The sequence below is a fragment of the Penaeus vannamei genome, chromosome 30 (assembly GCF_042767895.1).
Source record: "Penaeus vannamei isolate JL-2024 chromosome 30, ASM4276789v1, whole genome shotgun sequence".
Taxonomy (NCBI): domain Eukaryota; kingdom Metazoa; phylum Arthropoda; class Malacostraca; order Decapoda; family Penaeidae; genus Penaeus; species Penaeus vannamei.
This window is the reverse complement of record NC_091578.1, coordinates 6,932,213-6,954,670: the sequence shown is the minus strand read 5'-3', so window position 1 is coordinate 6,954,670 and position 22,458 is coordinate 6,932,213. Positions and strand designations below refer to the sequence as shown.

At 41.1% G+C, this 22,458-nt stretch overlaps 1 protein-coding gene across 1 annotated transcript in view; it reads left to right on the top strand.

Annotated features, from left to right (window-relative positions):
* The window catches only part of LOC113829971 (mucin-2), a 22,439-nt gene extending 1,448 nt beyond the window's left edge, over nt 1-20,991 (top strand). The window contains exons 3-23 of the mRNA XM_070143281.1: nt 1-849; nt 1,016-4,489; nt 9,615-10,248; nt 10,557-10,654; nt 10,832-10,966; nt 11,334-11,672; nt 11,763-12,206; nt 12,839-12,946; nt 13,495-13,716; nt 13,807-13,911; nt 14,101-14,223; nt 14,935-16,038; nt 16,698-16,805; nt 17,354-17,575; nt 17,705-18,394; nt 18,485-18,745; nt 18,836-18,979; nt 19,304-19,408; nt 19,967-20,071; nt 20,240-20,341; nt 20,471-20,991. The exon at nt 1-849 is cut by the window's left edge and continues 663 nt beyond it. Coding sequence (XP_069999382.1) covers nt 1-849; nt 1,016-4,489; nt 9,615-10,248; nt 10,557-10,654; nt 10,832-10,966; nt 11,334-11,672; nt 11,763-12,206; nt 12,839-12,946; nt 13,495-13,716; nt 13,807-13,911; nt 14,101-14,223; nt 14,935-16,038; nt 16,698-16,805; nt 17,354-17,575; nt 17,705-18,394; nt 18,485-18,745; nt 18,836-18,979; nt 19,304-19,408; nt 19,967-20,071; nt 20,240-20,341; nt 20,471-20,991 — 9,893 coding nt within the window. The remainder of the gene's footprint in view (nt 850-1,015; nt 4,490-9,614; nt 10,249-10,556; nt 10,655-10,831; nt 10,967-11,333; nt 11,673-11,762; nt 12,207-12,838; nt 12,947-13,494; nt 13,717-13,806; nt 13,912-14,100; nt 14,224-14,934; nt 16,039-16,697; nt 16,806-17,353; nt 17,576-17,704; nt 18,395-18,484; nt 18,746-18,835; nt 18,980-19,303; nt 19,409-19,966; nt 20,072-20,239; nt 20,342-20,470) is intronic.
* The last annotated feature ends 1,467 nt before the right edge of the window (nt 20,992-22,458 follow it).

The following is a 22,458-nucleotide window of genomic DNA, read 5'->3' as shown; positions in this document are numbered from 1 at the left end:
ATCGAAAAAAAAATAATGGGGAAAAAGATGGGAGTGGCATAAAGATAGCTACAGATGAAATGGAACAAAGGCTTATGGAGACATGCCAAAACCTGGGCGGTATATGCAAAAGAAAATGTTCTGCTGGCAAAGTAAAGGGAGGAAGCTGTAATGGCAGGAAGAAATGTTGCAAAAGGAACATAGAACCAAAGCAAAACGTAGAAAAAAAATGCAAGGCAAGTGGGGGGAAATGTATAAAATCCACAAAAAAATGCAGTAATGTAATTTCCGATGCGGTCTGCAAGAACACCGATAAGATATGTTGCGAAAAATCGAACAAATGTCGAGAAAAGGGCTACAAATGTCGAAACAAATGCAATGGAGTTGTTAAAGACATTAAAGGCTGCAAAGAAGGCAAACTTTGCTGCATGTCAACTTGTCAAGGGAAAGGTGGAAAATGTCGCGAGGAATCAAAATGCAAAGGGAAGACGCTAAAACCTGCCAAAAAATGCAAAGGTGGTAAAGTGTGCTGCAAAAAGGAATCTACATGTAAAGAATTGGGCGGAAAATGCCGCATCGAATCTAAATGCACCGAAAAAGTGCTCAAGCCTACCAAAGAATGCAAGGATAACAAGATCTGTTGTGAAAAGGTCAAGAACTGTAAATCACTCGGTGGAAAGTGCAAACAGGCCTCGAAATGTACAGGGAAGGTCTTGAATCCTGGCAAGAAATGTAAGAGTGATAAAGTGTGTTGCTCAGTCCGCACATGTAAGGAACGAGGCGGTAAATGTCGCAAAGAAGAGAAATGCTCCGGTAAAATTGTCACAGTCCCGAAACCATGCAAAGAACCCAAAGTCTGCTGTATAATAAGTAAGGATTTTCTAGCTCTACTGCTGTAATACATTTTGTTTCAGTAAATCTATTTGTCGTTATCCTTTGCAATTTCATCATTCACATGATAATCTAGATAAGAATTAGAACCTTTGTTTATATATACGCAGATAGATCTTAATATATTTTCTCTTCCTTTCCAAAGAAAAACAGCCAACAACTACGGATAAACCAGAAACTACTGTAACAGGCCCGCAAACGACACCGCCTGGAGAACAAACAACACCGCCTGGAGAACAAACAACACCGCCTGGAGAACAAACAACACCGCCTGGAGAACAAACAACACCGCCTGGAGAACAAACAACACCGCCTGGACAACAAACAACACCGCCTGGACAACAAACAACACCGCCTGGAGAACAAACAACACCGCCTGGACAACAAACAACACCGCCTGGACAACAAACAACACCGCCTGGACAACAAACAACACCGCCTGGAGAACAAACAACACCGCCTGGACAACAAACAACACCGCCTGGACAACAAACAACACCGCCTGGACAACAAACAACACCGCCTGGAGAACAAACAACTCCACCTGGACAACAAACAACTCCACCTGGACAACAAACAACACCCCCTGGACAACAAACAACTCCACCTGGACAACAAACAACTCCACCTGGACAACAAACAACGCCACCTGGAGAACAAACAACACCCCCTGGACAACAAACAACACCACCTGGACAACAAACAACTCCACCTGGACAACAAACAACACCGCCTGGAGAACAAACAACACCGCCTGGAGAACAAACAACACCGCCTGGAGAACAAACAACACCACCTGGACAACAAACAACACCACCTGGACAACAAACAACACCACCTGGACAACAAACAACTCCACCTGGACAACAAACAACACCACCTGGACAACAAACAACACCACCAGGGCAACAAACATCTGCCAAACCTATTATTTCAACCCCTCTAGCTCCCACCACCACTCCATCCCCAACTACTACTGCAGCTCCAACCACAACTACTCCAGCTCCTACCACAACTCCAGCTCCAACAACAACATCCTCAACTACTACAGTAGTTCCAACCACTACTACCCCAGCTCCTACCACAACTGCCTCCACTACTATAGCGATTCCCACCACTACTACTCCAGCTCCTACAACGACTACTCCTGCCCCCACTACTACAGCAGCTCCAACCACAACTACTCCAGCTCCTACCATAACTCCAGCCCCCACTACTACAGCAGCTCCTACCACCACTCCAGCCCCCACTACTACCGCGGCTCCAACCACAACTACTCCAGCTCCCACTACAACTACTCCAGCTCCCACTACAACTCCAGCCCCCACTACTACAGCAGCTCCAACCACAACTACTCCAGCTGCTACTACAACTCCAGCCCCCACTACTACAGCAGCTCCTACCACCACTCCAGCCCCAACTACAACAGCAGCTCCAACCACAACTACAGCATCTCCTACTACAACTCCAGCTCCCACTACTACAGCAGCTCCTACCACCACACCAGCCCCAACTACAACAGCAGCTCCAACCACTACTACTCAAGCCCCGACTACAACAGCAATTCCCACTACTACTCAGGACCCAGTTTCGGCATTACAAAGTCGGCTTTTGTATCTGACCACCAAGGATGAATCTCTGGATAATCTCGACGATTCACTTGACGATGCAAAGGATTCTCTGAATAGTGTTTCCGGCAGCAGAAGGAGAAGACGAAAGCGAGAGGCAGGTGCTGGCGCTGCAACAGAAGCAGACACCACAACTGTAGCAGACACCACAACTGTAGCAGACACCACAACTGTAGCAGACACCACAACTGTAGCAGACACTACAGCTGTAACAGACACCACAACTTTAGCTGACACTACAACTGTAGCAGACACTACAACTGTAGCAGACACCACAACTGTAGCAGACACCACAACTGTAGCAGACACCACAACTGTAGCAGACACCACAACTGTAGCAGACACCACAACTTTAGCAGACACCACAACTGTAGCAGACACCACAACTGTAGCAGACACTACAGCTGTAACAGACACCACAACTGTATCGGACACCACAACTATAGCTGATAGTACAACTGTAGCTGACACCACAACTGTAGCTGACACTACAATTGTAGCAGACACCACAACTGTAGCAGACACTACAACTGTAGCAGACTCCACAACTATAGCTGATAGTACAACTGTAGCTGACACCACAACTGTAGCAGACACCACAACTGTAGCAGACACCACAACTGTAGCAGACACCACAACTGTAGCAGACACCACAACTGTAGCAGACACCACAACTGTAGCAGACACCACAACTGTAGCAGACACCACAACTATAGCTGATAGTACAACTGTAGCTGACACTACAACTGTAGCAGACATTACAATTGTAATTGGTTCTACAGATGTAGCAGGCACTACAGTTACAGGAGACACCACTGCCAGGGCAGATACTACAACTATAGCAGGCGCTACACTTACATTTGACACTACAACCATAGCAGACACGGTAATCACAACAGACACAACACTCACAACAGACGCCACAAACAAAGTAGGCACTACAGTAACCAGAGGAGAAACCATAACCATCCCAACTGTCACAGCCAAAAGAGACACTACAACTAGTGCAGAAACTATAACCATACCTACAATCATAATAGACTCTACAACCAAAGGAGATACTAGAACAGACACTGTAACCCTGGAAGATACAGGCAGTACAGACACGACGGCAGCAGACAAAACGGTTTCTCTAGACACTACAAACTTACCAGGTACTTCGGCTGTAAGAGATAGTACAGCAGAAGAGGATATTATCACAACAGACACTGCAACGGTAGCAGATGCTACAAACAAAGCAGACACTGAAGCAATTACTGGAGCTATACAAGTCACTGTAACAAATGCCGATACTAAAGGAGATGGTACAGCTGCAACAACAGATGCCGATACTAAAGGAGATGGTACAGCTGCAACAACAGATGCCGATACTAAAGTAGATGGTACAGCTGCAACAACAGATGCCGATACTAAAGGAGATGGTACAGCTGCAACAACAGATGCCGATACTAAAGGAGATGGTACAGCTGCAACAACAGATGCCGATACTAAAGGAGATGGTACAGCTGCAACAACAGATGTCGATACTAAAGGAGATGGTACAGCTGCAACAACAGATGCCGATACTAAAGGAGATGGTACAGCTGCAACAACAGATGCCGCAAAACAAGCAGTCACTACAACGACTGATGCTGCTGAAACGACAGCTAGCGTAAATTCTGAATTGAAGACTCTTCTATCTAACTTCAAGACTTTACTAGATAGTCTTGATGATATTATAGAGGATGGAACTGCTAGTGAAATAGATGTACAAAAAGATGCTATTGATGAGTTCAAAGAAAGCACTGACACTATAATATCATCCGGCGATACAGATAGCATAAGTGAAAGTATAAAATCCTCTGCAAGTGAAATGGCAACCAGTGTAGATAAAGCAAAATCCTGGGTATACACTGAACGACAGGAAATTCGAAATAGTATTGCTACTGTGAATAAACTGTTGCTGCAGTATGGTGCTACTACAATTTCCCTGGACGAGCTTATTACAGAAGGTAAGAAATGAATGAATGAAGACCCATTATTCTGATGTATCCGTTGACATGTTTTGAATAACTGATGACTATCATGTAAAAAAAAAAGATGTAATGATGGTAGCCGTAGATCAGCTGCCATATAAATGTAATTCTTAGCAGGTGGTAATGCCTTCGCTACACTTGTCTATTCACTTATTTATTAATTTGCTTTTAACAGAATATCGTACCATCTCAAAAAATAAGTAGTTTATTATGTTCTATATGAACAGCTCCCACCACATAGCAAAGATGAGGGTTGCGGTGCCCTTAACTTTTATTCTTAAGTCTTCTGTATGCGTCAATAAAGTTAATACCATAATACTTCAATTAAATTTTGCAACTCTATTACTTGTATCACAACTAACATCGCGTTCATATAATTTGCAATAAGTTTGGGTGGGTGCTTCATGCTCAAGGTGATGTGAAGCAATGGTGTGGTACCCTAAGAAGTGTTAAGTGCTTGCATGTCTTCTCGCTTACAGCTACCACCGCTGGCTAGCCTAGTGTGAAAAAGGGAGCAGCTGTACATAAGCCTCCCCTGCCAGTTTATAGCCCCTCCATCATCGAGAATTCTGCAGAGCCTCCTCATGGCCACCCATGGGAAACTGGGCACCTTGCGGTCCCAGGCTAAACTGTAGGGGATCTTGGAGCAGCAGACACAGAGGTATCAACTCCTGCCCCTAAGCTCCCTGGGGCTGATGGGAGGTTCGGGGGAGGTGAACCTTGTCAGTCCTCCTCCCCCCAGATAAATTCCCTTTGGCAATGTTTGGTATAAAAGGAAATGCTAGGGGGAAGGGACATGCCCCTCCTGTCCAGCAAGTGAAACTGCTGGGGGGCAAGATGGAAACTGGAGCAACTCATCCCACTTGCATTCTGGCAGCTGCCAACCTAGAGTAAATCTTGTGGGACAAAGCTCAAGGGAACCCCCCAGATGGATGTTGGGACATGCCCCTCCTGTCCAGCAAGTGAAACTGCTGGGGGGGCAAGATGGGAACTGGAGCAACTCATCCCACCTGCATTCTGGCAGCTGCCAACCTAGAGTAAATCTTGTGGGACAAAGCCCAAGGGAACCCCCCAGATGGATGTTGGGTCCCAAAGCCTGCCGCCCCCCTTTATATGGGGCAGTGTTGGCGTGGGTGGCGGAGGTGGCGTCAGCCCGGAGTGACTGCTGGAGGCTAAACTTCGGGCGGGAAGTCAGGGTGGGGGCTTGGAACGTCTGTTCTTAGTATCAGGATGATCAGTTGCCACTACTGTCGAGAGAACTGGGGAGGCTGAGAGTTGAGGTGGCTGCTCTCTTGGAGGTGAGAAGACCTGGAAGTAGCACAATTAGTTTAGATGGCTACACTTACTCCTGGTCAGGCCAAAGCGATGGTCACCATCTTCAGCAGACTCCAGCCCTCTGTAGTAGAGGTTACACCAGTTGATGAAAGTATAATAGTACTAAGAGTGAAGCTAACATTTGGCTTCCTGTCTTATTGCTGTGTATGCTCCTACCAATGTTTGTAAACTCGATGTGAAAGAGATGTTCTATGTCAAACTTGCATCTATGTTGGACAGTTGTCCACTGTGAGATATTCGTATTGTTCTGGGTGACTTCAATGTGGTATCTGGTTGTTATCGAGCTGGCTATGAGATGTCTGTCAGTCCCCATGGCTCAGAAGCTGATGACAGTAGCGGAAATAGACTCCTTTTCCGGGCCTTTGCAAGGTCCCAGAAATTGAGGATTTCTGGCTCCTGGTACCAACATTCATACCCACATCGTTGGACGTGGTACAACAATGCAGGTAATGCAGCCAAGGAGATCAACCACATGCTCGTTAACACTCGGAGGATCCACCAGAACTGCAGGGTGTATAGGAGTGCTGAATGCTGTGGCACTGACCATAGATTAGTTGTGGCTACTCTCCGGGTCCAATTCAAAACTCCCCAGCGATCCTATGACGACCCTAGGGTGTTTCATCTGGACAGGCTGATGGAGGTGGAGTGTGCCTAGAGGTTTGCTAAGGCAATTTCTAGTCGTTTCACAATGCTCGACAATCTGACAGACCCTGTACTTTGGGACATTGAGTTCGAAACACTTGGTGAGCTCAAGAATCGATTGGTGAACACCCAAGAGCCATACAGAATTTTATCTCGCAGGAGACACTGGAAGTCACAGATGCTTGTCTGACAGGGGACTGGGATTTGTACCGTTTTCAGGTGTGCAGAACTGTTAAGAATGGACAAGGAATGGCTTCATAGAAGTCTTATAGAGGAGGTCGAAGGGCATTTCCTAGTAAATGACATCCTTCCTACATACCCAGCCCTGAGAAAGTTGAACTGCAATTTTCTCAGCAATTGGCCAGATTGTCTCAGATCCTGTTGCAGTGCGGGAGCAATAGGTTGAGTATTTTGAGCAGTTGTACCAGGTTGATCCACCAACAGTTAACTTGGATGCGGTTTGTGCCGAGATTCTGTTGCCAGACCCACCCATCAGTGAGGATCCATCCTCCTTACCTGAAGCTGAGTGGTAAAGCAGCAGCTATCTGCAGCATCACAACTGAACTGTTAAAGGCTGGTGGTGAACCTATGGTGTGGGGTTTGTATTCTGTCCTGGCTGCCATCTGGCAGTCCGGTACCGTTCAGGGGTGTCATTTTCCCTCTCTGGAAGGGGAAGGGGGATCGATGGGACTGCAGCAATCACCGAGGTATCACACTGCTCAGTATACCAGGGAAGGTTCTCACCCACATCCTTCTAAGACGTTTAAAAGAGCACCTGCTGAAGCACCAGAGGCCAAAGCAATCTGCATTCACTCCTGTTAAGTACACAGTAGACTGTATCCTGGAGCTTTGAAGCATTGTAGAGCGCCGCCGTGAGTTCAGGCATAGGCTACTTGCAGTCTACATTGACTTCAAGAAGGGGTTTCATATAGTGCTTTGGGAATCACTCTAGGAGATCCTGAGATTGAGAAGAATTCCAACAAGGATTATTGGACTAATAGCAAGCCTATATACTAGAACTGAAAGTGTTGTAAAGTGATAGCAAAGAATCTCGATAGTCTCCCCCCCTCCCCCGGCTATCGAAATTCTTTCCTGTCAGCTCAGGAGTGAGGCAAGGCTGAGTCCTTGCACCAACACTTTTCAACACTTGCATGGACTGGATACTGGGCAGAGCTACTCTTCAAAACTCTTGTGGAGCAACTCTGAGTCTTTGGAAACCTTAGTGGTGGCTCCAGAGGCATTTAGCAATGAAGCAAAAGGGGCCTGTGGGACGACCTAGGAAGTCGTGGTTTGGGTAAATCGACCAAGCCTGTCGGGAGGAGCTCGAGATGGGCCGAGTCCTTGCCTGGTAGCTTGCTATGAGGAGTCCTCGTAGGTGGAAATGAAGGGTTGATGCAGCAAGGCCCCCCTGTCGGTAGCATTATATGTAAATAATCGAATGTGTCAGTGCAAATGAAATATAACTGACTTTAAATAACCTTTATAAATTATAGGAAATGTAACTATAGATGACAAGTAAACAAGAAATATTCATATCATTTATATTTGGGTTTTCTCTGACAGCTCTTCCTCGTGTATGATCGAGGAGCTGGGGTAGGGTAGCTTCTATCAGGCTGTTGTCAGTGAGGATCATGATTACCATGGGGTTTTGCAGGTCACTATCGTTTAAAGAATCACGAAGTTTGTACTTTGAATCTGAAAGCCTTTTTTTTTATTCTAGTAAAGTATTGCATAAGATGGGAAGGTTTTCCTAACCTGGAATTAAGGTTGTCTTTCCTTTATATCCGCAGTTTGAATATCCCACAACTTATTAGAATACATTTTGATGACTTTCAACAAACATGAATATATCAGAACTTGTTTCCTTATTACCTGGAGCAAAAATTAATGGCAACTCAACTGCATCTTTTCTATGAAGTTAATGTCATTACGTATCAATACATAATTGGTAAGATTAAGTAGCTCGTTCCACATGTGCAGGTTTGAATTTTGAGAAGTTAATCCTGCATTCTGCGCACTAGAGATCTGATTTAACTTGAATATGGGATGACACCTTTATTAACAACGAAACAGATTTTGGCATATTCATGTCAGAGGTGTATGTGAAAATTCATCAATATGCATTCTGATAACCTGTGGGATATTCAAACTACAGATATAACCCTTATCAGTAAAAAGGACAATTAAAATAAAATCCCGCAGAAAAAACAAACATTATTCATTCGGAAAACATTCCCACCTTATGCAATAATTTAATTAAAAAAATAAAGTTTTTAATAGCTTCACTTTCAGGTTTAGAATTCAAAGTATAATCTTTCTGATTCTTTAAACCAAAGTGAATTGCAAGACTGTGAGGAAATTTGTAATTAGTAATGCAATATCCCGAAAAAGTGAGGAAGAGCTGTTAAAGAAAAAGAATGAATGGAATATTTATGCTTCTCTGTCAACTTGTCAGTTAAATTGCTTATAAAATTAAAAGGTTATTTGAAGCCCCATATATGTATTATTTGTAGTAACAGATATGTCTTCATGATATAATGTTACCTTATAATCCGATATTTTTATTTCTTCTCTTACTATAGCAAACGTCTTCTTTTCATATTATCGTGTGTGAAAATTATAATGGGTGAATGCTAATTATTTGTACACAAATACCAACTGTTTCATATAACAGCAAATCATACTGGTTCGTTCGTCTGGCAGGTGTGTCTTGGCCCTTCGGTGCAAGTACTGTGGATTTGAATTAAACTTGAATACGGTATTGACTTTTTTGATGCGTACAGAAGATGCCTACACCAATGGGGAATGCCGACTGTCGAGAATTGAGCTGGAAATAAATGATGCATAATTAAAAGAGCAACCAAATAAAACACTTCAAGCTAAGCTAAGTTAAAATAAATAAATAAATAAATAAAATATTGCACAAGGTAAAATCCGAACTTGGGGTGATGGTGGTGGTGGGGGGGGGGGAGCGAGAGAGAGCGAGAGAGAGCGAGAGAGAGAGAGAGAGAAAGAGATAGAGAGAGAGAGAGAGAGAGAGAGAGAGAGAGAGAGAGAGAGAGAGAGAGAGAGAGAGAGTGAGTGAGTGAGTTGCAAATTGATTTTTTTTTCTGATTTTCCTCAGAGAACACTGCTGCACCCGATGAATCTGATGCTACAGATGGTCCTGCTGCTGCTGACACAACTGTCCTAACAGTTCCTGCTACTGATGCAGTTTCTGTTCCTACGACTGTTCATACAGCTCCACTTCCTGCAACTTTTCCTACCATCACAAACGACATACCGTTGGCCGATTCTACACCAGATGCTACAATAATTGTGACAATAACAGATGCACCCGATGCTACGATGCATCCTACAATTATTGATTTTCCAACAGATTATGTTTCTGGTTTTATAACAGAGGATACAACCGATGCCACAGTAAATGATTTTATAACAGGGGATATTCCCTATTATACAGTACCTGGTTTTATAACAGAGGATGCAACCGATGACACAGTACCTGGTTTTATAACAGAGGATACAACCGATGACACAGTACCTGGTTTTATAACAGAGGATATAACCTATTATACAGTACCTGGTTTTATAACAGAGGATACAACTGATGCCACAGTAACTGGTTTTATAACAGAGGATACAACTGATGCCACAGTAACTGGTTTTATAACAGAGGATACAACCGATGCTACAGTAACTGGTTTTACAACAGAGGATACAACCGATGCTACAGTAACTGGTTTTACAACAGAGGATACAACAGATGCTACAGTTACTGGTTTTACAACAGATGATACAACTGATGCCACAGTAACTGGTTTTACAACAGATGATACAACCGATGCTACAGTAACTGGTTTTACAACAGAGGATACAACCGATGCCACAGTAACTGGTTTTACAACAGATGATACAACCGATGCTGCAGTAACTGGTTTTACAACAGAGGATACAACCGATGCTACAGTAACTGGTTTTACAACAGATGATACAACCGATGCTACAGTTACTGGTTTTACAACAGAGGATACAACCGATGCCACAGTAACCGTTTTTACAACAGAGGATACAACCGATGCCACAGTAACTGGTTTTACAACAGAGGATACAACCGATGCCACACTAACCGCTTTTACAACAGAGGACACAACAGATGCCACAGTAACTGGTTTTACAACAGATGATACAACCGATGCCACAGTAACTGGTTTTATAACAGAGGATACAACCGATGCCACAGTAACTGGTTTTATAACAGAGGATACAACCGATGCCACAGTAACTGGTTTTATAACAGAGGATACAACCGATGCCACAGTAACTGGTTTTATAACAGAGGATACAACCGATGCCACAGTAACTGGTTTTATAACAGAGGATACAACCGATGCCACAGTTACTGGTTTTATAACAGAGGATACAACCGATGCCACAGTAACTGGTTTTATAACAGAGGATACAACCGATGCCACAGTAACTGGTTTTATAACAGAGGATACAACTGATGCCACAGTAACTGGTTTTATAACAGAGGATACAACCGATGCCACAGTAACTGGTTTTATAACAGAGGATACAACCGATGCCACAGTAACTGGTTTTATAACAGAGGATACAACCGATGCCACAGTAACTCGTTTTACAACAGAGGATGCAACTGATGCCACAGTAACTGGTTTTACAACAGAGGATGCAACTGATGCCACAGTAACTGGTTTTACAACAGATACAACCGATGCCACAGTAACTGGTTTTACAACAGAGGATACAACTGATGCCACAGTAACTGGTTTTACAACAGAGGATACAACCGATGCCACAGTAACTGGTTTTACAACAGAGGATACAACCGATGCCACAGTAACTGGTTTTACAACAGAGGGTGCAACTGATGCCACAGTAACTGGTTTTACAACAGATGATACAACTGATGCCACAGTAACTGGTTTTACAACAGAGGATACAACCGATGCCACAGTTACTGGTTTTACAACAGAGGATACAACCGATGCCACAGTAACTGGTTTTACAACAGAGGGTGCAACTGATGCCACAGTAACTGGTTTTACAACAGAGGATACAACCGATGCCACAGTAACTGGTTTTACAACAGAGGGTGCAACTGATGCCACAGTAACTGGTTTTACAACAGAGGATGCAACCGATGCCACAGTAACTGGTTTTACAACAGAGGATACAACCGATGCTACAGTTACTGGTTTTACAACAGAGGATACAACCGATGCCACAGTAACTGGTTTTACAACAGATGATACAACCGATGCTACAGTTACTGGTTTCACAACAGAGGATACAACCAATGCTACAGTTACTGGTTTCACAACAGATGATACAACCGTTGCAACAGTTACTGGTTCTACAACAGAGAATATAACTGTTGCCACAATGACTGGCTTTACATCTGATTCTACAATAACGGATTCCATAACTGAAGCTACGACAACTGACATTACAACAGTTGATGGTACAACAGCTGACGCAACAACCATTGATGTTACAACTGATGCCATCACCGCTGATACTACAACGGATGTTGTAACAGCTGATGCCACCACCATCGAAACCACAACTGCTGATGCTACTACAATTGATGCTACAACCGCTGATACTACAATAGATGATGCCACAACTGTTGAAGCTACAACTGCTGATGCTACTACAGTTGACGCTACAACTGTTGAAACTACAACAGGTGATACTACAGCAACTGTTTCTACAACATCTTCATAAAGAATGGCTGTCTTAATGTTTCTTTCGGTGTCTGAATCAGTTCTCTTTATAAACTGGAGTAGTATTCTAATAAGTAAACAACTCGCACGTACGTGTGAATATAGATTACATTTTTATGCATATATGTTCACTGAAATATAGAAATATAACCATACACGATAACCTAGTTCTGTTTCAATATCTGTATATGATACGATGTCAGTATGATATCTCATGCTTAACATTTTTTCTCGTGCAGAAAATATAAATTTAAGTTGAAAACGAGTTTTACTTATGCAGTACACTAGGTGATTACTTATCAACCAACACGTACTTTTCCCTTTAGTTGTTCACCGATTAATAACTAATGGGTACACAAGGCATTATAACTGGTTAAAAATAGGAGTGAATGCAACTATTTCACTTTACAGAATGTCAACAAAGGTCAAAGTCAAAATTATTTTGTTTAAATATTCAAGTGTTATTAGATATACTTTTTTCATTAATAATGTGATTTCCAAATTGGGAATTTTTAGAATCTGCTTAGGATTTTTTTTTTTTCTTCTTATAACAGCAGTTGGTGTCAGCTACTGCTATTATTAACACTTCCTTTAGGTCTAAACCTTAATACCCATTACTGGATACTGTGGCCCAACAAGTTCTCTGCTAGAATTGTACTTTTCTGCAGCCAGGCCTCAAAAGAGGTGAACAATGTAATCCTTCGTACTGCTGTAATGTCTTTTCATTCTGTATCCAATAATTCCAAGATCTTTTTATGAGGCAAACATTGTGCAATAAGTCTCCTTCATTTTCATTTATCACTATCGATAAAAGATCGATCGATGATCTTACCCACACAGCTTTAGTACTGAAAAATGGGCGTGTTGAAGAGGAAAACGAATTACTTCAAAACGTATATATTTCTTAAGTTTCAATCGAAAGGCATAAAATACCTCTCTAGCGCTGAAAAGTTTTTCTTTGTCATTTACGCATGATTTTTACAGGCTAATCATTACGTCAAATTCAGGGTGGAATTATTATAAGCTACATTAATAAAGCATTTTGTTGGGTATGACCGCAGATTGAAAGCCATTTTTTATCTTTTCTGTCTCTTCTCGTTCGTGCATGTCTATTCCTCTTTCCACTCCGCAACTGTAATTGTTCACATCACATATAAATGACAATATCATTCTAATGACTATCAGCTGGTTTAGTAATTGTTATTACAACAGATGATACAACTGACCCTACAGTTACTTGTTTTCCAACAGATAATACAACCGATGCTTCAGTTACAGATTTTACAAAAGAGGATACAACCGATGCAACAGTTACTGGTTTTACAACAGAGGATACAACCGATGCTACAGTTACTGGTTTTACAACAGAGGATACAACCGATGCTACAATTATTGGGTTTACAACAGATGCTACAACCGATGCTACAGTTACTGGTTTTACAACAGATGATACAACCGATGCCACAGTAACTGGTTTTACAACAGATGATACAACCGATGCCACAGTAACTGGTTTTATAACAGAGGATACAACCGATGCCACAGTAACTGGTTTTACAACAGAGGATACAACCGATGCTACAGTAACTGGTTTTACAACAGAGGATACAGCAGATGCTACAGTAACTGGTTTTACAACAGAGGATACAACCGATGCCACAGTAACTGGTTTCACAACAGATGATACAACCGATGCCACAGTAACTGGTTTTATAACAGAGGATACAACCGATGCCACAGTAACTGGTTTTACAACAGAGGATACAACCGATGCCACAGTAACTGGTTTTACAACAGATGATACAACCGATGCCACAGTAACTGGTTTTATAACAGAGGATACAACCGATGCCACAGTAACTGGTTTTACAACAGAGGATACAACCGATGCTACAGTAACTGGTTTTACAACAGAGGATACAGCAGATGCTACAGTAACTGGTTTTACAACAGAGGATACAACCGATGCCACAGTAACTGGTTTCACAACAGATGATACAACCGATGCTACAGTAACTGGTTTTACAACAGAGGATACAACCGATGCTACAGTAACTGGTTTTACAACAGATGATACAACCGATGCTACAGTTACTGGTTTTACAACAGAGGATACAACCGATGCCACAGTAACTGGTTTTACAACAGAGGATACAACCGATGCTACAGTAACTGGTTTTACAACAGATGATACAACCGATGCTACAGTAACTGGTTTTACAACAGAGGATACAACAGATGCTACAGTTACTGGTTTTACAACATATACAACTGATGCCACAGTAACTGGTTTTACAACAGATGATACAACCGATGCCACAGTAACTGGTTTTACAACAGAGGATACAACCGATGCTACAGTTACTGGTTTTACAACAGATGATACAACCGATGCTACAGTTACTGGTTTTACAACAGAGGATACAACCGATGCTACAGTAACTGGTTTTACAACAGATGATACAACCGATGCTACAGTAACTGGTTTTACAACAGAGGATACAACCGATGCCACAGTAACCGTTTTTACAACAGAGGATACAACTGATGCCACAGTAACTGGTTTTACAACAGAGGATACAACCGATGCCACAGTAACCGTTTTTACAACAGAGGATACAACCGATGCCACAGTAACTGGTTTTACAACAGATGATACAACCGATGCCACAGTAACTGGTTTTACAACAGAGGATACAACCGATGCCACAGTAACTGGTTTTACAACAGATACAACCGATGCCACAGTAACTGGTTTTATAACAGAGGATACAACTGATGCTACAGTAACTGGTTTTACAACAGAGGATACAACTGATGCCACAGTAACTGGTTTTACAACAGAGGGTGCAACTGATGCCACAGTAACTGGTTTTACAACAGAGGATACAACTGATGCTACAGTAACTGGTTTTACAACAGAGGATACAACTGATGCCACAGTAACTGGTTTTAGAACAGAGGATACAACTGATGCTACAGTTACTGGTTTTACAACAGAGGATACAACCGATGCCACAGTAACTGGTTTTACAACAGAGGATACAACCGATGCCACAGTAACTGGTTTTACAACAGAGGATACAACCGATGCTACAGTTACTGGTTTTACAACAGATGATACAACCGATGTTACAGTTACTGGTTTTACAACAAATGATACAACCGATGCCACAGTAACTGGTTTTACAACAGAGGATACAACCGATGCCACAGTAACTGGTTTTACAACAGAGGATACAACCGATCCCACAGTAACTGGTTTTACAACAGAGGATACAACCGATGCCACAGTAACTGGTTTTGCAACAGAGGATGTAACTGATGCCACAGTAACTGGTTTTACAACAGATGATACAACCGATGCTACAGTTACTGGTTTCACAACAGAGGATATAACAAATGCTACAGTTACTGGTTTCACAACAGATGATACAACCGTTGCAACAGTTACTGGGTCTACAACAGATAATATAACTGTTACCACAATAACTGGCTTTACATCTGATTCTACAATAACGGATTCCATAACTGAAACTACGACAACTGACATTATAACAGTTGATGGTACAACAGCTGACGCAACAAACATTGATGTTACAACTGATGCCATCACCGCTGATACTACAACGGATGTTGTAACAGCTGATGCCACCACCATCGAAACCACAACTGCTGATGCTACTACAATTGATGCTACAACCGCTGATACTACAATAGATGATGCCACAACTGTTGAAGCTACAACTGCTGATGCTGCTACAGTTGACGCTACAACTGTTGAAACTACAACAGGTGATACTACATCAACTGTTTCTACAACATCTTCATAAAGAATGGCTGTCTTAATGTTTCTTTCGGTGTCTGAATCAGTTCTCTTTATAAACTGGATTAGTAATCTAATAAGTAAACAACTCGCACGTACGTGTGAATATAGATTACATTTTTATGCATATATGTTCACTGAAATATAGAAATATAACCATACACGATAACCTAGTTCTGTTTCAATATCTGTATATGATACTGTCAGTATGATATCTCATGCTTAACATTTTTTTCTCGTGCAGAAAATATAAATTTAAGTTGAAAACGAGTTTTACTTATGCAGTACACTAGGTGATTACTTATCAACCAACACGTACTTTTCCCTTTAGTTGTTCACCGATTAATAACTAATGAGTACACAAGGCATTGTATCTGGCGAAAAAATAGGAATGACTGCAACTATTTCATCTTTAAAAAATGCCAACAATGATCAAACTCTAAATCTTTTTGTCTATATAATTCGCATTAAAGGACTAAAACGGAGTCTAACCATCAAGCGTTATTACATCTACTTTTTCATGGATGATATCATTTCCTAATTGGGAATTTTTAGAATCTGCTTAGGATTTTTTTTTATTATAACAGCAGTTGGTGTCAGCTACTGCTATTATTAACACTTCCTTTAGGTCTAAACCTTAATATCCATTACTGGATACTGTGGCCCAACAAGTTCTCTGCTAGAATTGTACTTTTCTGCAGCCAGGCCTCAAAAGAGGTGAACAATGTAATCCTTCGTACTGCTGTAATGTCTTTTCATTCTGTATCCAATAATTCCAAGATCTTTTTATAAGGCAAACATTGTGTAATAAGTCTCCTTCATTTTCATTTATCACTATCGATAAAAGATCGATCGATGATCTTACCCACACAGCTTTAGTACTGAAAAATGGGCGTGTTGAAGAGGAAAACGAATTACTTCAAAACGTATATATTTCTTAAGTTTCAATCGAAAGGCATAAAATACCTCTCTAGCGCTGAAAAGTTTTTCTTTGTCATTTACGCATGATTTTTACAGGCTAATCATTACGTCAAATTCAGGGTGGAATTATTATAAGCTACATTAATAAAGCATTTTGTTGGGTATGACCGCAGATTGAAAGCCATTTTTTATCTTTTCTGTCTCTTCTCGTTCGTGCATGTCTATTCCTCTTTCCACTCCGCAACTGTAATTGTTCACATCACATATAAATGACAATATTATTCTAATGACTATCAGCTGGCTTAGTAATTGTTATTACAACAGATGATACAACTGACCCTACAGTTACAAGTTTTCCAACAGATAATACAACCGATGCTTCAGTTACAGATTTTACAAAAGAGGATACAACCGATGCAACAGTTACTGGTTTTACAACAGAGGATACAACCGATGCTACAATTACTGGGTTTACAACAGATGCTACAACCGATGCTACAGTTACTGGTTTTACAACAGAGGATACAACCGATGCTACAATTACTGGTCTCACAACAGAGGATACAACCGATGCTACAGTTACTGGTTTTACAACAAATGATACAACCGATGCTACAGTTACTGGTTTTACAACAGATGATACAACCGATGCTACAGTTACTGGTTTCACAACAGATGATACAACCGATGCTACAGTTACTGGTTTTACAACAGAGGATACAACCGATGCTACAGTTACTGGTTTTACAACAGATGATACAACCGATGCAACAGTTACTGGTTTTACAACAGAGGATACAACCGATGCTACAATTACTGGGTTTAAAACAGATGATACATCCGATGCAACAGTTACTGGTTTTACAACAGAGGATACAACCGATGCTACAGTTACTGGTTTCACAATAGACGATACAACCGATGCTACAGTTACTGGTTTCACAACAGATGATACAACCGATGCTACAGTTACTGGTTTCACAACAGATGATACAACCGATGCTACAGTTACTGGTTTCACAATAGACGATACAACCGATGCTACAGTTACTGGTTTCACAACAGATGATACAACCGATGCTAAGGTTACTGATTTCACAACAGATGATACAACCGATGCTACAGTTACTGGTTTCACAACAGATGATACAACCGATGCTACAGTTACTGGTTTTAAAACAGATGATACAACCGATGCTACAGTTACTGGTTTCACAACAGATGATACAACCGATGCTACAGTTACTGGTTTCACAATAGACGATACAACCGATGCTACAGTTACTGGTTTCACAACAGATGATACAACCGATGCTAAGGTTACTGATTTCACAACAGATGATACAACCGATGCTACAGTTACTGGTTTCACAACAGATGATACAACCGATGCTACAGTTACTGGTTTCACAACAGATGATACAACCGATGCTACAGTTACTGGTTTCACAACAGATGATACAACCGATGCTACAGTTACTGGTTTCACAACAGATGATACAACCGATGCTACAGTTACTGGTTTCACAACAGATGATACAACCGATGCTACAGTTACTGGTTTCACAACAGATGATACAACCGATGCTAAGGTTACTGATTTCACAACAGATGATACAACCGATGCTACAGTTACTGGTTTCACAACAGATGATACAACCGATGCTACAGTTACTGGTTTTAAAACAGATGATACAACCGATGCTAAAGTTACTGGCTTCACAACAGATGATACAACCGATGCTACAGTTACTGGTTTCACAACAGATGATACAACCGATGCTACAGTTACTGGTTTTACAACAGAGGATACAACCGATGCTACAGTTACTGGTTTTACAACAGAGGATACAACCGATGCTACAGTTACTGGTTTTACAACAGAGGATACAACTGATACTGCAGTTACTGGTTTTACGACAGATGATACAACCGATGCCACAGTAACTGGTTTTGCAACAGATGATACAACCGATGCCACAGTAACTGGTTTTACAACAGATGATACAACCGATGCTACAGTAACTGGTTTTATAACAGAGGATACAACCGATGCCACAGTAACTGGTTTTACAACAGAGGATACAACCGATGCTACAGTAACTGGTTTTACAACAGATGATACAACCGATGCTACAGTAACTGGTTTTATAACAGAGGATACAACCGATGCTACAGTTACTGGTTTTACAACAGAGGATACAACCGATGCCACAGTAACTGGTTTTACAACAGAGGATACAACCGATGCCACAGTAACTGGTTTCACAACAGATGATACAACCGATGCTACAGTAACTGGTTTTACAACAGAGGATACAACCGATGATACAGTAACTGGTTTTACAACATATGATACAACCAATGCTACAGTAACTGGTTTTACAACAGAGGATACAACTGATGCCACAGTAACTGGTTTTACAACAGAGGATACAACCGATGCTGCAGTAACTGGTTTTACAACAGATGATACAACCGATGCTACAGTAACTGGTTTTACAACAGAGGATACAACAGATGCTACAGTTACTGGTTTTACAACATATGATACAACTGATGCCACAGTAACTGGTTTTACAACAGATGATACAACCGATGCCACAGTAACTGGTTTTACAACAGAGGATACAACCGATGCCACAGTAACTGGTTTTACAACAGATGATACAACCGATGCCACAGTAACTGGTTTTACAACAGAGGATACAACCGATGCTACAGTTACTGGTTTTACAACAGATGATACAACCGATGCTACAGTAACTGGTTTTACAACAGAGGATACAACCGATGCCACAGTAACCGTTTTTACAACAGAGGATACAACCGATGCCACAGTAACTGGTTTTACAACAGAGGATACAACCGATGCCACAGTAACCGTTTTTACAACAGAGGATACAACCGATGCCACAGTAACTGGTTTTACAACAGAGGATACAACTGATGCTACAGTAACTGGTTTTACAACAGAGGATACAACTGATGCCACAGTAACTGGTTTTACAACAGAGGGTGCAACTGATGCCACAGTAACTGGTTTTACAACAGAGGATACAACTGATGCTACAGTAACTGGTTTTACAACAGAGGATACAACTGATGCCACAGTAACTGGTTTTACAACAGAGGATACAACTGATGCTACAGTAACTGGTTTTACAACAGAGGATACAACCGATGCCACAGTAACTGGTTTTACAACAGAGGATACAACCGATGCCACAGTAACTCGTTTTACAACAGAGGATGCAACTGATGCCACAGTAACTGGTTTTACAACAGAGGGTGCAACTGATGCCACAGTAACTGGTTTTACAACAGATACAACCGATGCCACAGTAACTGGTTTTACAACAGAGGATACAACTGATGCCACAGTAACTGGTTTTACAACAGAGGATACAACCGATGCCACAGTAACTGGTTTTACAACAGAGGATACAACCGATGCCACAGTAACTGGTTTTACAACAGAGGATGTAACTGATGCCACAGTAACTGGTTTTACAACAGATGATACAACCGATGCCACAGTTACTGGTTTCACAACAGAGGATACAACCAATGCTACAGTTACTGGTTTCACAACAGATGATACAACCGTTGCAACAGTTACTGGTTCTACAACAGAGGATATAACTGTTGCCACAATGACTGGCTTTACATCTGATTCTACAATAACGGATTCCATAACTGAAGCTACGACAACTGACATTACAACAGTTGATGGTACAACAGCTGACGCAACAACCATTGATGTTACAATTGATGCCATCACCGCTGATACGACAACGGATGTTGTAACAGCTGATGCCACCACCATCGAAACCACAACTGCTGATGCTACTACAATTGATGCTACAACCGCTGATACTACAATAGATGATGCCACAACTGTTGAAGCTACAACTGCTGATGCTACTACAGTTGACGCTACAACTGTTGAAACTACAACAGGTGATACTACATCAACTGTTTCTACAACATCTTCATAAAGAATGGCTGTCTTAATGTTTCTTTCGGTGTCTGAATCAGTTCTCTTTATAAACTGGAGTAGTATTCTAATAAGTAAACAACTCGCACGTACGTGTGAATATAGATTACATTATTATGCATATATGTTCACTGAAATATAGAAATATAACCATACACGATAACCTAGTTCTGTTTCAATATCTGTATATGATACGATGTCAGTATGATATCTCATGCTTAACATTTTTTTTCGTGCAGAAAATATAAATTTAAGTTGAAAACGAGTTTTACTTATGCAGTACACTAGGTGGTTACTTATCAACCAACACGTACTTTTCCCTTTAGTTGTTCACCGATTAATAACTAATGAGTACACAAGGCATTGTATCTGGCGAAAAAATAGGAATGACTGCAACTATTTCATCTTTAAAAAATGCCAACAGTGACCAAACTCTAAATCTTTTTGTCTATATAATTCGCATTAAAGGACTAAAACGGAGTCTAACCATCAAGCGTTATTACATCTACTTTTTCATGGATGATATCATTTCCTAATTGGGAATTTTTAGAATCTGCTTAGGATTTTTTTTCTTATAACAGCAGTTGGTGTCAGCTACTGCTATTATTAACACTTCCTTTAGGTCTAAACCTTAATACCCATTACTGGATACTGTGGCCCAACAAGTTCTCTGCTAGAATTGTACTTTTCTGCAGCCAGGCCTCAAAAGAGGTGAACAATGTAATCCTTCGTACTGCTGTAATGTCTTTTCATTCTGTATCCAATAATTCCAAGATCTTTTTATGAGGCAAACATTGTGCAATAAGTCTTCTTCATTTTCATTTATCACTATCGATAAAAGATCGATCGATGATCTTACCCACACAGCTTTAGTACTGAAAAATGGGCGTGTTGAAGAGGAAAACGAATTACTTCAAAACGTATATATTTCTTAAGTTTCAATCGAAAGGCATAAAATACCTCTCTAGCGCTGAAAAGTTTTTCTTTGTCATTTACGCATGATTTTTACAGGCTAATCATTACGTCAAATTCAGGGTGGAATTATTATAAGCTACATTAATAAAGCATTTTGTTGGGTATGACCGCAGATTGAAAGCCATTTATTATCTTTTCTGTCTCTTCTCGTTCGTAATTGTTCACACCACAATGTAATTATCTATATATAAATGACAATAATATTCTAATGACTATCAGCTGATTTAGAAATTGTTATTGCAACAGATGATACAACTGATCCTACAATTACTAGTTTTACAACAAATAATACAACCGATGCTTCAGTTACAGATTTTACAACAACCGATACCATAGATGCTGGTTTTACAACAGAGAAGACAACCGATGCTACAGCGCAAAGTACTTGAGATAATATTTCTGAATAGAATCATGTACCTAATATATGCCAAGTTATCCCCCAGACTGTATGGATTTCTCCCAGGACGTAGGAGTTTGCATTGTTTTGCTGAGT